This window comes from Vipera ursinii (assembly GCF_947247035.1).
Source record: "Vipera ursinii genome assembly, chromosome: 3".
Lineage (NCBI taxonomy): Eukaryota > Metazoa > Chordata > Lepidosauria > Squamata > Viperidae > Vipera > Vipera ursinii.
In genome coordinates this window covers 13,966,608-13,979,456 of record NC_139516.1, presented here as the reverse complement: position 1 = coordinate 13,979,456, position 12,849 = coordinate 13,966,608, and the positions used below count along the sequence as shown (strand labels likewise).

Below are 12,849 nucleotides of genomic sequence, written 5' to 3'. Positions count from 1 at the left end.
TGTTGGAGCATTCACCACCTCTGGAGGCAGGTTGTTCCACTGGTTAATTGTTCTAACTTTCAGGAAGTTTCTCCTTAGTTCTAGGTTGCTTCTTTCCTTGACTAGTTTCCATCCGTTGCTTCTTGTCCTGCTTTCAGGTGCTTTGGAGAATAGCTTGACTCCCTCTTCTTTGTGGTAGCCCCTGAGATATTGGAACACTGCTATCATGTCACCCCTCACCCTTCTCTTCATTAAACTACACATACCCAATTCCAGCAACCGTTCCCTATGTGTTTTAGCCTCCAGTCCCCCAATCATCTTTGTTGCTCTTCTCTGTACTCTTTCTAGAGTCTCGACATCTTTTTACATCGTGGTGACCAAAACTGGATGCAGTATTCCAGGTGTGGCCTTACCAAGGCATTGTAAAGTGGTATTAGTACTTCACATGATCTTGATTCTATCCCTCTGTTAATGCAGCCTAGCACTGTGTTGGCTTTTTTGGCAGCTGCAGCACACTGCTGGCACATATTTAAGTGATTGTCCACTAGGACTCCGAGATCCCTCTCACAGTTACTACTATTGAGTTAATAGAGAAGGCAGAAGTAAAATCATGTCTCTATCATATTTTGCTTAACAATTGCAGTTTCAGTCCCTTTTTTTAACAACTGAAGAGAAAGTGAGAACGTAAACCTATTGTGGTCATGTAATTTTCCACTTAGCAACAGTTGCAAATGCCAATTTTGGTAATTAAACAAGGTATAACTGTATACAATTCTCTTCTTTAGATTCCATTTTTAATATTAAAACTTTCTTTAATACTTTATTCAAAACAATGCATACATAATATGATCCTGCTCGAGCAGGGGGCTGGACTAGAAGACCTCCAAGGTCCCTTCCAGCTCTATTCTATTCTATTCTATCCTTTAAATATTTGGGCCAACTTTCATCAGCTCTAGAAAACATAGCCAAAAGGATCTAAACAAAAAGTTATTCAAAATATCCAAACAGCGTTACAGTAATTGACTATCTTAGTTTCATGAAAATTTAAAGAAATGCAACAAAATAGTAATAATTATTTCTATATTACCTGTTAAATATATTATCACTAAAAGCATATTTTTCTAAACGTCCAAGTGGAGTTAAGTTATCCTGCCCTGGAATGTCCAGGAAAGCAGTTATCCTCATGCTCTCACAATCTGGTCCATAGTCTTCAAACCCAACTTAAAAAGAAGAAAGAAAAATGACATATTATTATGAGAGAAAACGGGGGGGGGGGGGAACCCAACACCAATTTAATATCCATATGTGCTTGTGACTGCATTTCATTTATTTTGCTTCTATAAGTGTATGCTCACTTCCATAGCACAAAGCCATGCCTCAATAGAAAGGGAAGTTAAATTTGTCAGCTGATATGCAAGAGCAGCAGTTGGTTGCAAAAGGGTGGCTTTAAGTAACTTATTTAAATATACTTCCTGTTTCAAAAACATACGTTTTGGAAAACAAAGACAGTTCACAATGGCTGTCACAAGATTAATTGGCTACACAACTATTGCCGTAAAGCTGAACTAAAACAATAATTGCGACCAAAACATATATTTTGCCAAAAGTGATCATAAAAAGATAAATCAGGTAATTCCAGGACTGAAATCCAGATGCAACTATATGCAAGGAAACTCAGTATAATACTGAAAGTGGCACAATACAAGATTCAAAATCTTAAGACTCCCAGACAAAGTTTTGGATAAGTACAGTAACATTTTTTTTTTAAAAATGACAAATTAAACTGTGAATAATTTATATACGACATTACATAAAAATTACATTACAGGAACATTCATAATACAAGATTTACATCTATCAAAAAAAACTCTGGAAAGTTATCTGAACAAAACAACTCCAAATTTGAGTAGATCACTTGAAAGTCTACTTCCTTCCCCTTAATTGGGGAAAAAAGAAACCAATTCAGATATTGACCATCCACATTATAATCAGTAATCCACTATTACAGGGCAGTTATAGATTTACCATTCCAGTGTTCCTAATATATAACGGAGGCTGAAGAGGATGCAGGAGGGTGTGTGAGAGGCACCCGTGTGGGTCGAGGTCAGATGTGCAAGAGGCATGGTGCAGGCTGGGATGGTGCATGATAGATACCACTATGTCATGTCTGGCCAGATCTGCTTCTATCTGAGCAGTGGCGGAGGATACCTGCCTTCAATATTTTGAACACTGTAGGTGACAGGTCTGCATGCAACAGAAATAGGTTAGTGCAGGGGTAGGCAACCTTGGCTCTTTTATAACTCGTGGACTCCAACTCCCAGAATTCCTGAGCCGGCTGGCTCAGGAATTCTGGGAGTTGGAGTCCACGAGTCATAAAAGAGCCAAGGTTGCCTACCCCTGGGTTAGTGCATCAGCAAGAGGCCTGGTTTGTGTTCTGTGATTGTCACAAAACCTGCCAAGTTTAGAGTGGCCATTTGTTTCTTGCAAGCTGCAGTGAGAGTCAAAGACACTGGAGTATGTGCTCTGTGTGTCACCTTTCAGCAGCTCCAGAGTTTAGTTCTGACAAAAGTGTCTGACAAAAAAACAACAAAAAAAACAGAAGTTGTGAACTGTAAAGAGAGAGAGTTGCTCAGTTGTTGGTATGAAGAAACTGGTGGTGGCTGGAGTGCAGATATCTTCCTTTCTTCCCCCCCCCCCCACCCCATTTGGAGACCAGGGAGGTCATGATTTTCCTTGGGGTTGTGGGTATAACTCAAGAGCTCTAGCTATCACAGTGGGAGCGTGTTGGGTGGGGAAGGAGATCTGATACATTTATGAGCGGTGAGGGAAAGATCTGCAATTTGAGACTGAGCACTGGGCAGAAGCATCTCGAAGATCTGATCTGATAGTCCACACTTTTGTTGGTTATTACCAGGTAATAAAATGAAACGTTTGACCTGAGGGTGGAATGAGAGAGGTCAGGAGGGGGCTGACAAGGGTGTGAAAGGAGCAAGTTTAATATCAGGACGGATAATGGACACAGAGAGATATGGTGGGACACAAGGAGTAGACCAATCTTAGGGAAAATGGACTCAGCGTGCTGGACTAATTTCATGTTCTCCTATGCTTGTTCCCAAGGCCTGATCATTTGATCTTCAGTGGTCAGATTCCTTGGCTGCTGCTATTGAATTCCAGTCAGCCCGTAATAAGGCTTTCCTCATCCATGATTTAGTAGTGGGGGGGAGCGCCAAGTTGTCGTATATTACAAAGACTTGGTTAGGTGCAAATTGGCAGTAATCCCTTCTTAGAAATGTGACCAATTGATTACAAGTATGGCATCAGCAGTGACCCTAGGCAGGGGACTGGAGGTGGAGTGGCCATTGTCTTTCAAGAGTCCTTAGTGATTCTTACAGGCACTGCCATAGGAGATCCTGCTTGTATAGTTAGGCTCGTGGGAACAAATGCTATCACATGAACCTCCCTGCTATACATTGGCTTGCCTACTGGAGCTCCTCCGTGCTGTGTGAGGTTGGGGGGGGGGAGTTGACCAGGACTATGGGCCTGGGCTTGAGGTCAAAGGCATTTCAGGAGCTCATGACTACCATGGCAACTACGGACTTAACCCAGATTATTGACAACCATCCAACTTCCAAAAATGTCAACCATCCAACTTCCAAAAATGTAAGTGCAGAGAAACAGTTAAAGGAGAGATGGTAATTGGAGTCCAGTAGCGTATAAATCTAATGATTACCATCATCCGCCAGATCCTCCAATAGCTATGATATCATATTTCCATAAAAACAATCTTATCAGTTAATAAAGAGGTTGAAACCATACTATTTGGTACGGAATTTAAAAACCTTTGTTGACTGATTAATTTAGAATCTGTATGTTTTTTCCCATACGTACTGCAAATAGGAAACAGAGCATTGATTGCTTGATTTTTTTAATCTTAAAAGCCAGTAACTTTCCATTAGGTACAAAAAATTATAACTCAGTGGTATACAACTTGTAAAATTCAAATGAACAGAAACTAAATACAGGTAGTCCTCAACTTACAACAGTTCGTTCTGTAACTGTTTGAAGATACAAGAGCACTTGAAAAAAGTGACTGTTTTTCACACTTATGACCATTACAGCATCCCCATGGTCATGTGACCAAATTCAAATGCTTGACAAGTGATTCTTATTTATGACAGTTGCAATGTCCTTGGGTCACGTAGTCACCTTTTGCAACCTTCTGACAAGCAAAGTCAATGGGTAAGCTATATTTACTTAACAACTGGGTTACTAATTTAACAACTGTGGCAAGGTTTTAAAATGGGGCAAATTCACTTAATAAGTCTCACGTAGCAACAGAAATTTTGGGCTCAATTGTGATTATAAAAAGTCAGGGACTACCTGTATCCAGAATTATGGATCTTGTCAACTTCTGCCTTATCACCTACTTTCAGTTCTATGGACAGATATGCCAACAAATCAGAGAAACTCCCATGGGATCATCACTCTCAAGACTCACAGCAGAAACTATAATGCACTGTCTAGAAACTACACCACTTCCACACATACAACCAAAATTATGAATCTGGTATGCAAATGACACCTTTGTCATAATAATAAAAAAGGAACAAGGAAAGACTCATGAAGCAACCAACAACATCTTTAAAGGAATAAAATTCATACCCACTACCCTTTTTAGGATGTCCTCATCACTAGAGGAAACAACAGCAAATTAGAAACACAGTTCTACAAAAAACAGCCATCATTAACCAATTGGTCCATCACTAAAGTAACAACCTGACCTCCCACAAGAATAGTTGTGCAAGAATATTATTCAAAAGAGCACAAACACACTGCAGGAACACCAGAAAAAGAAAGCAGTCTATATAACATCTATATAATACACAACTATATCAAAAAGTGCCTGACCCCTCAACCCACTACAGTACAACACACACAATGAAAAGGATAACACTGCCATACAACAAAAGCATCTCAAAAATGACCAAGAATTACAGAAACATGGCATCGCCATAGCAGAAATCAAGTCATGTTCTCATCATATGCTAAATCATAATAAATAAAGCAAAAAGCCCAGTAGCTCAAAAAGAAAAATATGAATCATTTAAACATACAGTGTAAAGACTGTAACAGCTACTACATAGGGAAAACAGGCAGAAGTCTAGCACAGCACATATAAATGAACACCAGCTAGCAGTCAGAAGACATCATGAAAACTCCTTAATTTCACAACACATGGACATATTCAATCACACTTTCAGCTCGGAAACTGTGAACCTTCTAGACTATGTCAAATCCAAAAAGGGCAGGGGACATCAGAACACATTCTCTCCAATAGTCAACACCCAAATAAGCAGAGATTAACACCAAACAATCAAATAGAAAACAATAAACAAACAAGGTAATACCAAGGAGAAATCCACACTCCCAGTGACACCAGAAGTTACTATACAGGTAGTCCTTGACTTACAACCATGACTTACACTTAATGATGCTTCAAATTATTGACTCAAAAAGGGTGTTTTACTTCTGTCCATCACAAAGACTGCACACAAGTTCATAGTCAGATGATCACAATCCGGGTGCTTAGCAACTTATTTGCATTTATGATGTGTTTGACAAGCACAACATGATGATGCAATCACCATTTTGATATTCTCTGCCAGCTTCCCCAGTCAATGGGGAAGCCAGCAGGAAGGCTGCAAATGCTGATATTTGTGAAGAGAATTCCCTCTCAGTCTGGGGGTTGGGTGAAAGAGCTGCTTGCCAGACAATCAGTTCTGTACCTCCTTGGATTCAGAGGGAGCTGAAATCCAAGCAGGATTTTAAACCTGTGGACAGGTTGCATGGTAAGGAGCATAAGGTGCCTCAGGGAGGTGGGGGAGGTCCTGGCAGTCCCAGCAAAAGCCACACATAAGTACCTCTCCACTGACAAGTAAAATCAATGGGGAAGCCAACAGGAGGTTGCAAATGGTGATACATGGCCATAAAACACTGTAACCACTTGAGATTCACCTAACAGTATCAACTGGTACTGTTATCTTAAGTTCATGCAGTCATGTGACATCACACCTTAAGATTGTGTCACCTAGTGATAGAGTTGCCAGTCCCAATTATCACTGATGAGCAAGGACCACCAGTATAGTCTGCTACACTAATATCTATCTATATCTAAACTGGAAATTTAAATGTATATTCCTATCTACAGACTTTTTTCTATGAAACAATGAATACACCTTTCTTAAAATCTAAAGAGAAAGATGAGTATGCAAGTTGAACAGTTCAACTCCAACTGACAATTATGATCTGTGATAGCCTTGGGGTCTCAACTAAATACAGCTATTTAGTCATGTGGCAGAGTATGATTATAAATAGAGAACAAAACCATGGATTTTGAGTTTAGGTTAGCTAAATCCTATAATTACAGCCTATTTGTTACTATCAAAATGAACAGAATCCAAGAATCTTCAAGTCACAAGATTCTCATTAAATCAGCAAAAATGAACAGGTTTTTTGTTGCAAACATGCTGTTACAAATGGAACAGGAAGAATCACGGAAAGGTTCTACCCAGCTCTTCGTAGTTCAAGACAAGACGTTCCAACTCTTTAAACTAAATGCAACTTTTTCTAAGAGCACACAGATGCTTTAAGGAGTTGTGAACAAGCATTGTTTATATTATGTGTTTTAAAGCAGGGGTTCCCAACCCCCAGTCCATGGACTGGCACCGGTCCGCAGCATGCCAACAAGCGGGCCACACAAACAAACAAAGCTCCATCCTTGGGATGCAGGCAGTATTCAAAACCACACCCCCTCTTGTCTGTGGAAAAACTTTTCTCCATGGCATCAGTCCCTGGTGCCCAAAAGATTGGGGACTTCTGTTTTAAAGCACCTTTTTGCCTTCAGATGTAAAGTACTGCATAGCATTGCCACAGAATTGTTTTAAAATAAGGTCCTTTCAAGTGAAAGAAAATTGATAATTTTTTGATAGAAGATACAGAGAGGGTAAGAGAACATGACTTAAAGCACAAACCAAGAACTTAAGTTAATATATGGAGAACTGAAATATGGAGCAAGTAATAAATACAAAGCAGCTGAATTTTTGATAACTTATTACTGCAGCTAACATTAGAAACATTAATAGAAGGTTGAGAGAGCAATTATGAGATCAAACTATAAAATAATAACTATTTCAAAGTAAACCCAATTAATTAATGGGATTTAAGTTAACATACACATAACTGAACTATGGAGCAAGTAATACAAAGCAGCTAAATTTTTTATAACATTACTGTAGCTAACACTGGAAACATTAGAATGCTGAGAGTAATTATAAAATTAAATTATAAAAGAGTTAAATTAAATACTTGGGGATACCTTTCTCACTCTGTTTACATGTAAACTTACATGTACATATGCATGCAATTGTGTGTGTTGTATATGTGCACAGTGTTCTAATTGCTTTAAACTGCTTCAGTTTGCAAAATATTGGGAAGCTAGGGTTTGCTTTGGGTGCCTTGTCTTCAAGCACACCCACAATGAGATAAGTGAACCTTGTTTCACTTCCCCATGCCATCTTCAAAATGAGAATCAGATCTGATGGCCAGAGCTCTGCATAGAAATCTCACACCTCTAGATATGACTCTGCCTTGGAAGGCGAACACAGTACAGAACCTGGAACTGTCCCATTCCTTTGCATTAAGCTAATACAGTAAGTTTGCTCTGAAAAGGATCACAAAGACAGCACTCACTAGTGACCCCACCATTTCCTGTCTCATGACCTAGAGATGAAACACATCCTTTGAGAACTTGTCTTAAAGGATGTCTAATGTACACATTTTCTCATATAGAAAGGAATATTGTTAAGATGATGTGTATTAGACAAATATGATCTGAACATAAAGTCTAAGTTATGCTTACAATATAAAAACTTGACAGATTTTGATTTAGAATGTAAAATTTAACTCTCAAGACTTTAACTTTCAAGACTTTTTCTGCTATGTATTCTAAAATGATCTGTAATTAATATATATACATATATGTGTGTGTATGCGTGTGTGTTTGTGTGTATTCATTCACTCTTTTGAGAGCGGGCATCAGATTTTAATGTGTGCCAGTGTGCTTATAGAAAAAAATGACAATAAAGGTTATTTTAAAATTTCTTTAATTTACATTACAATGCTATATATTCACAAAAATCAAGTGTTAGTATTATAAAAATCAACAAAAGCAAACTCAGTACTGATCTAACAAGGCTGCATTTTAAGGACAGCAACCTCAATGTACAATTACTTCCTGCAAGTTTTTCTTTAAACTTAATTGATGCTGCAACCACTGTTTTTGCCAGTCACAGAAAGCAAAACAGAAACAAGTATGTAAAAATAGAGGTAGATTCTGTTTTGCAGCATGAGTATCCCAAATAAATGGTTACTTTTTCCTTTTAAGTATTTATAGGATGACCCCAACCCTTTCTTTCACCTCTCCGCTTTAAAGCTAATACTATAGGGATTTACACAGCTTTTTGTTGTTTATTTAAAGGAAACTGGAAACTATACTGTATCGTAAATTAAAACATATCAGAATCTTTATTGCAAAAGATTAAGATGGCTTTTCAGATATGTGATTACTATCCCCAACATTTCCAGCAGACTAAGATTCATAGGAACTATAACTCCATGTACCTATCTGCTCACTTGAGGCCCACCTTCAAAAAGCTAGGTTGCTCAATTAAGCCAATGACATTGACAGTTCTGGATTTCAAACTGGAGTAGTCAACCTACACAAATCAAAAAGCCTCCAGTATCATTCAAAGCTACACTTTTAACACATAGCTTCTTCTACAAATAGCAGGTCTCCTAAACTGAAGAGAGGAAGTAGCGACTTCCTAATCTTTAGACCAGGGGTCTTCAAACTTGGCCCTTTTATGACTTGTGGACTTCAACTCCCAGAATTCCTCAGCCAGCTTTGCTGGCTGAGGAATTCTGGGAGTTGAAGTCCACAAGTCATAAAAGGGCCAAGTTTGAAGACCCCTGCTTTAGACTGTAATCCTCTTCGACCTCTCTGGGAGGGATTTTAACAAGCAAAGTCAGAGCTCCTCTGGGAAAGCCACCACCACGATTTCACTGTCATTTTCCTGTGTGTGTGTGTGTGTGTCTGTGTGTGTGTTTTAAGAAAAATTTAAAACAAGTTACTCACAATCATCTAAGTCATCCTGCAAATCCACAAAATACAAAGGGATCCCTACAAATGATGAAAACAAAAGTAAGAAAGAGAGAGAAGACACGCGAGGGGGGCGGGGTTGTATTACTGTTGTTGCTCCACAAGACCGGGGGGGGGGAGAGGGAATTTGGGGGAGGGGGGGGAGGCATAAAAAGCACAAACGAAAGCCTGAACAGCAGCACATGAAACAAGCCCCTAGACGTCCGCCAAGGCACCGCCATCTTCAAACAGCCTCCGACCCCAAGCAGCAGAAGACATTTAAAGCTGGCGGAGGAGAGCAGGGGAGAGAGAGAGAGAGTGTGAGAGAGAGAGAGAGAGACGGGTAAGCAGGTGGCCACAAAACAGCCCGCGAAGAACCCCACCCACCCAGCCCCACCGCTTACCAGCCATTTTGAAAGGCGCATGGGTGGGGAGGAGACTGGGGCCCGGAGAGGACGGCCGAAAGGAGGAGCTGCCGGCTATCCCGGTCGCCTGGGGCAGCGCCCTGCCTCCGCCGCTCGCCCGAAATCAAACGTCGAGGGCGGTTTCCACAGACCGAACCTCTTCCCCGCCTCTCCTCCTTGGCCCGGCTTGCCGTCCCTGAGGCAGAGCAATCGAACGGCGTGGCGGCCAGGACTGCGCGCCGCGCGAGAGAGCGAGAGAGGATGCCCCGCGCGCCAAGATGGGCGTTCCTTCCTTCCTTCTTTCTTTCTTTCCTCCCTCCCGGATTAGGTCACTGGGAAAGGAGGCGGAGCGCCGTCACGTGACGCTCGTCGCGGGGCTGTCCAAGATGGCGCACGGCCTGCGGGTTCTGAGGAGAAGGAAGAGGCGCCTTCACCTGTAGACCGGAGCCCAGGCAGGGCGCAGGCTGGGTCTTTGGGCCCGCCCTGCGAGGCCTCTCCTTTTCGGACGCCTTTCTCCGGGGACTCCGCTGGGCAGCTGCGGGGCGGCTTTTCCATGTGAGTCCCGCGAAGGGTGATGGTGTGGCCGGACGGCGCCCGCGGTTCCTAAAAGCGGCGGCGGCGGCGACCCCTCCTCGTTCTCGAGCGATGGCTTTGCGGGAGCTGAAAGTTTGCCTCCTTGGGGTGAGTGGAAAGGGCGGGAGAAAACAAGCGTGGTCTTCCCTTTTCTCTTTTTGTTAAAGCTGCTTTGAAAGTTCGTTTTGGATTTTCGGCGGCGCCTTCCTCGGAAGAAGGAAGGGTGTTTGCTCTCCATGGAGCTCGGCTGTGGTTTTCTCCGGTAATCGCTTCGTTAGTGGTGGGGAATCATACCTTAGAATTGGAGGTCGTCTGCTTTCCCCCCACCACCCCTTCCCCAGAGAAGTGCCTTAACAGCTTCACCCCAATTCTCGGCAGGTTTCAAAAAGGCGTATATCCCAGTCAGTCTTTTTAGGATTATCGTCCCACAGCCCTTTGGCTTCTGAAATTACCAATATGGATTTGGGTTGTGACGCTCCTTTTATTTATTTTTCTCATCTTTTCTTTTTTAACTTCAAACAGCTCCTCGTAATGCAATTATTGAGAGTCCAGCCTGAGCTCCTTCTGTAGGAGTTCTTTTCAAATACCTACTCAAGGCTGCGACTTTTTTAGAGGTTTTGTTCTTTCTTGGAAAGGAAAAAGGTATTTCGTAATTTGTTCCCCAACACTATTCCACAATAATTATTTGCAATATTTCTGTTAAAAAAACTGCTTAAAACATATGTGAAAACTGGTTGACAGATTTTGAGAGAAGTTTTAAAAATTCATTTAAAGAGTATGCAACAAAATCCTTTATCTAAAAAAAATACACGGGGTGATGGTTAAGACTACAGGAACATTTAATTGAATGAATCTTACTTCTGAGGAGATAATCACAGGACTTCATTGTAAAAAGTTAATACTTAAATAATGTAATTTGAATTAAAGCCAAATTCTGAGAGAGGTTTATAGGAGAAAAATATACAATTTTCCTGAAAAGCAATATTCTCTGTTTAACAGAATTGTTCTGCATATAAAGGAGTTAGTCAACATTCACTGTGCCCTGTGATTGGTACAGATACTCCTTGACTTACAACAGTTCATTTAGTGACTGTTCAAAGTTGCAACGTACTGAAAAAAAGGACTTATGACCATTTTTCACACAACATTGCAGCATCCCTGTAGTCATGTGATCAAAATTCAGATGCTTGGCAGCTGGTTCATATTTCTGATTGTTGCTGTGTCCCAGGGTCGTGTGATCCTGAAAAGCAAAGTCAATGGGGAAACCAGATTCATTTAACAACCTTGTTACTAAATTAATAGCTGCAGTTGACTCACTTAACAACTGTGGCAAGAAAGGTCATAAAATGGGACAAAACTCAAATGTTTCACTTAGCAACATAAATTGGGCTCAGTTGTGATCATAAGTCGACTACCTGTATAGAATAAGGCAGAATATTTCATGTATTATGCATTAAATGAGGATGAATGTGCATATTTTAAGAACATTGAAACAAACATACCTTTCCTTTTTCTTTAGAAATACAGGTAATCCTAAACAACCATTTGTTTAATGACAACAGCACTGAAAAAAATTATTTATGATTAGTTTTCACCCAACCATTGTAGCATCCCCATGGTCATAATCCAGGCACTTGGTAACTAGCATGTATTTATGACAGTTGCACTGTCCCAGGGTCATATGATCACCATTTGTAACCTTCCTAACTGGCTTCTGGCAAGAAAAGCCAGTGGGGGAAGCCAGATTCACTTAATGGCGGTATGATTCACTTAACAGATGCAGTGATTTACTTAACAACTGTGGCAAAAAGTTGTAAAAGGAGGTGCAACTCACTTAGCTGCCTTCTTTCGCAACATAAATTTTGAACTGAATTATGGTTGTGAGTTGAGGACTAGCTGTACCAGCCTTACTGAATCCCAGGATCTTCAGCTAAAACTGTTATAATCTCTTTACAAAAATGTGAAGTCACGATTGCCAGTTCTTTAGTTAGTGTTGGCCTTCATACTCATCAGGTTCTTTCCAAGAACCTAGGATGTTGTAATACAGGGGTGTCAAACTCAATTTCATTGAGGGCCACATCAGCATTGCGGTTGCTCTCAGGGGGCCAGGTGGGTATGGCCTGGGTGGGCGTGGCCAGAGTGCGTATATTACTGAGTGGGCATGGCCAGCTGTACATCATTCGCATCAAGGGTGCCTATGGGGGCCTGAGCAGGAGTGGGACAAATCTGAGGGTCTCTGGCAGGAGGGTCTCTGGGCCAGGGCCAAGGCAGTGGGGGCCGTTCCCTCACTGTTTCCAGGATGGCTTCGTGGGCCACATGAAACCACTTCACTGGCCCCCGGGCCTTGTGTTTGACATGTCTGTTGTAATATATCCATGTATTGTTGTTATCATTATTTTGTCCTGCCTTTTATATATATAAATCAAGGCACCTCCTATTTACCCATAACAGCAGTCATGTGATATGGATTGGATTGAAAGAGTCACCCAACCAGTTTTTGTGTCTAAGGGAAAACTGCAACTCATAGTCTCCTGGTTTCTAGCCTATCACCTTAACTACTACATCTTAAACTTTTTTTAAAAAAAATATTTAACTTTGGCATGAATTTTGACCAGATGCTCAAGCCATTTCTTCCAAAGTCATGATATTAGTGTTAATGATGGGGATGTGGGGTTATTGTTTTTACTCTTTGTCTAT

At 41.0% G+C, this 12,849-nt stretch overlaps 2 protein-coding genes across 7 annotated transcripts in view; one reads left to right on the top strand and one right to left on the bottom strand.

The window, feature by feature from the left end:
• Positions 1 to 9,831, bottom strand: part of LOC310637134 (serine/threonine-protein phosphatase 4 regulatory subunit 1-like) — a 39,080-nt gene extending 29,249 nt beyond the window's left edge. For 2 of the 3 annotated variants that reach the window (XM_083357421.1, XM_083357423.1), the window contains exons 1-2: positions 9,580 to 9,831; positions 1,067 to 1,199 (exon numbers count right to left, since the gene is read on the bottom strand). In XM_083357421.1, the coding sequence (XP_083213547.1) occupies positions 1,067 to 1,199; positions 9,580 to 9,586 (140 nt within the window). In that variant the 5' untranslated portion in view covers positions 9,587 to 9,831. Of the gene's footprint in view, positions 1 to 1,066; positions 1,200 to 9,172; positions 9,217 to 9,579 lie in introns of those variants that run through there. The other variant, XM_083357422.1, reaches the window with a different exon arrangement.
• Positions 9,832 to 9,966: 135 nt separating this feature from the next.
• Positions 9,967 to 12,849, top strand: part of RAB22A (RAB22A, member RAS oncogene family) — a 40,476-nt gene continuing 37,593 nt past the window's right edge. For all 4 annotated transcript variants that reach the window (XR_014491874.1, XR_014491875.1, XM_083357450.1 and 1 more), the window contains exon 1: positions 9,967 to 10,260. Coding sequence is in view for 2 of the 4 variants with exons in the window: in XM_083357450.1 (XP_083213576.1) it covers positions 10,225 to 10,260 (36 nt within the window). In the remaining 2 variants the exon portion in view is untranslated. The remainder of the gene's footprint in view (positions 10,261 to 12,849) is intronic.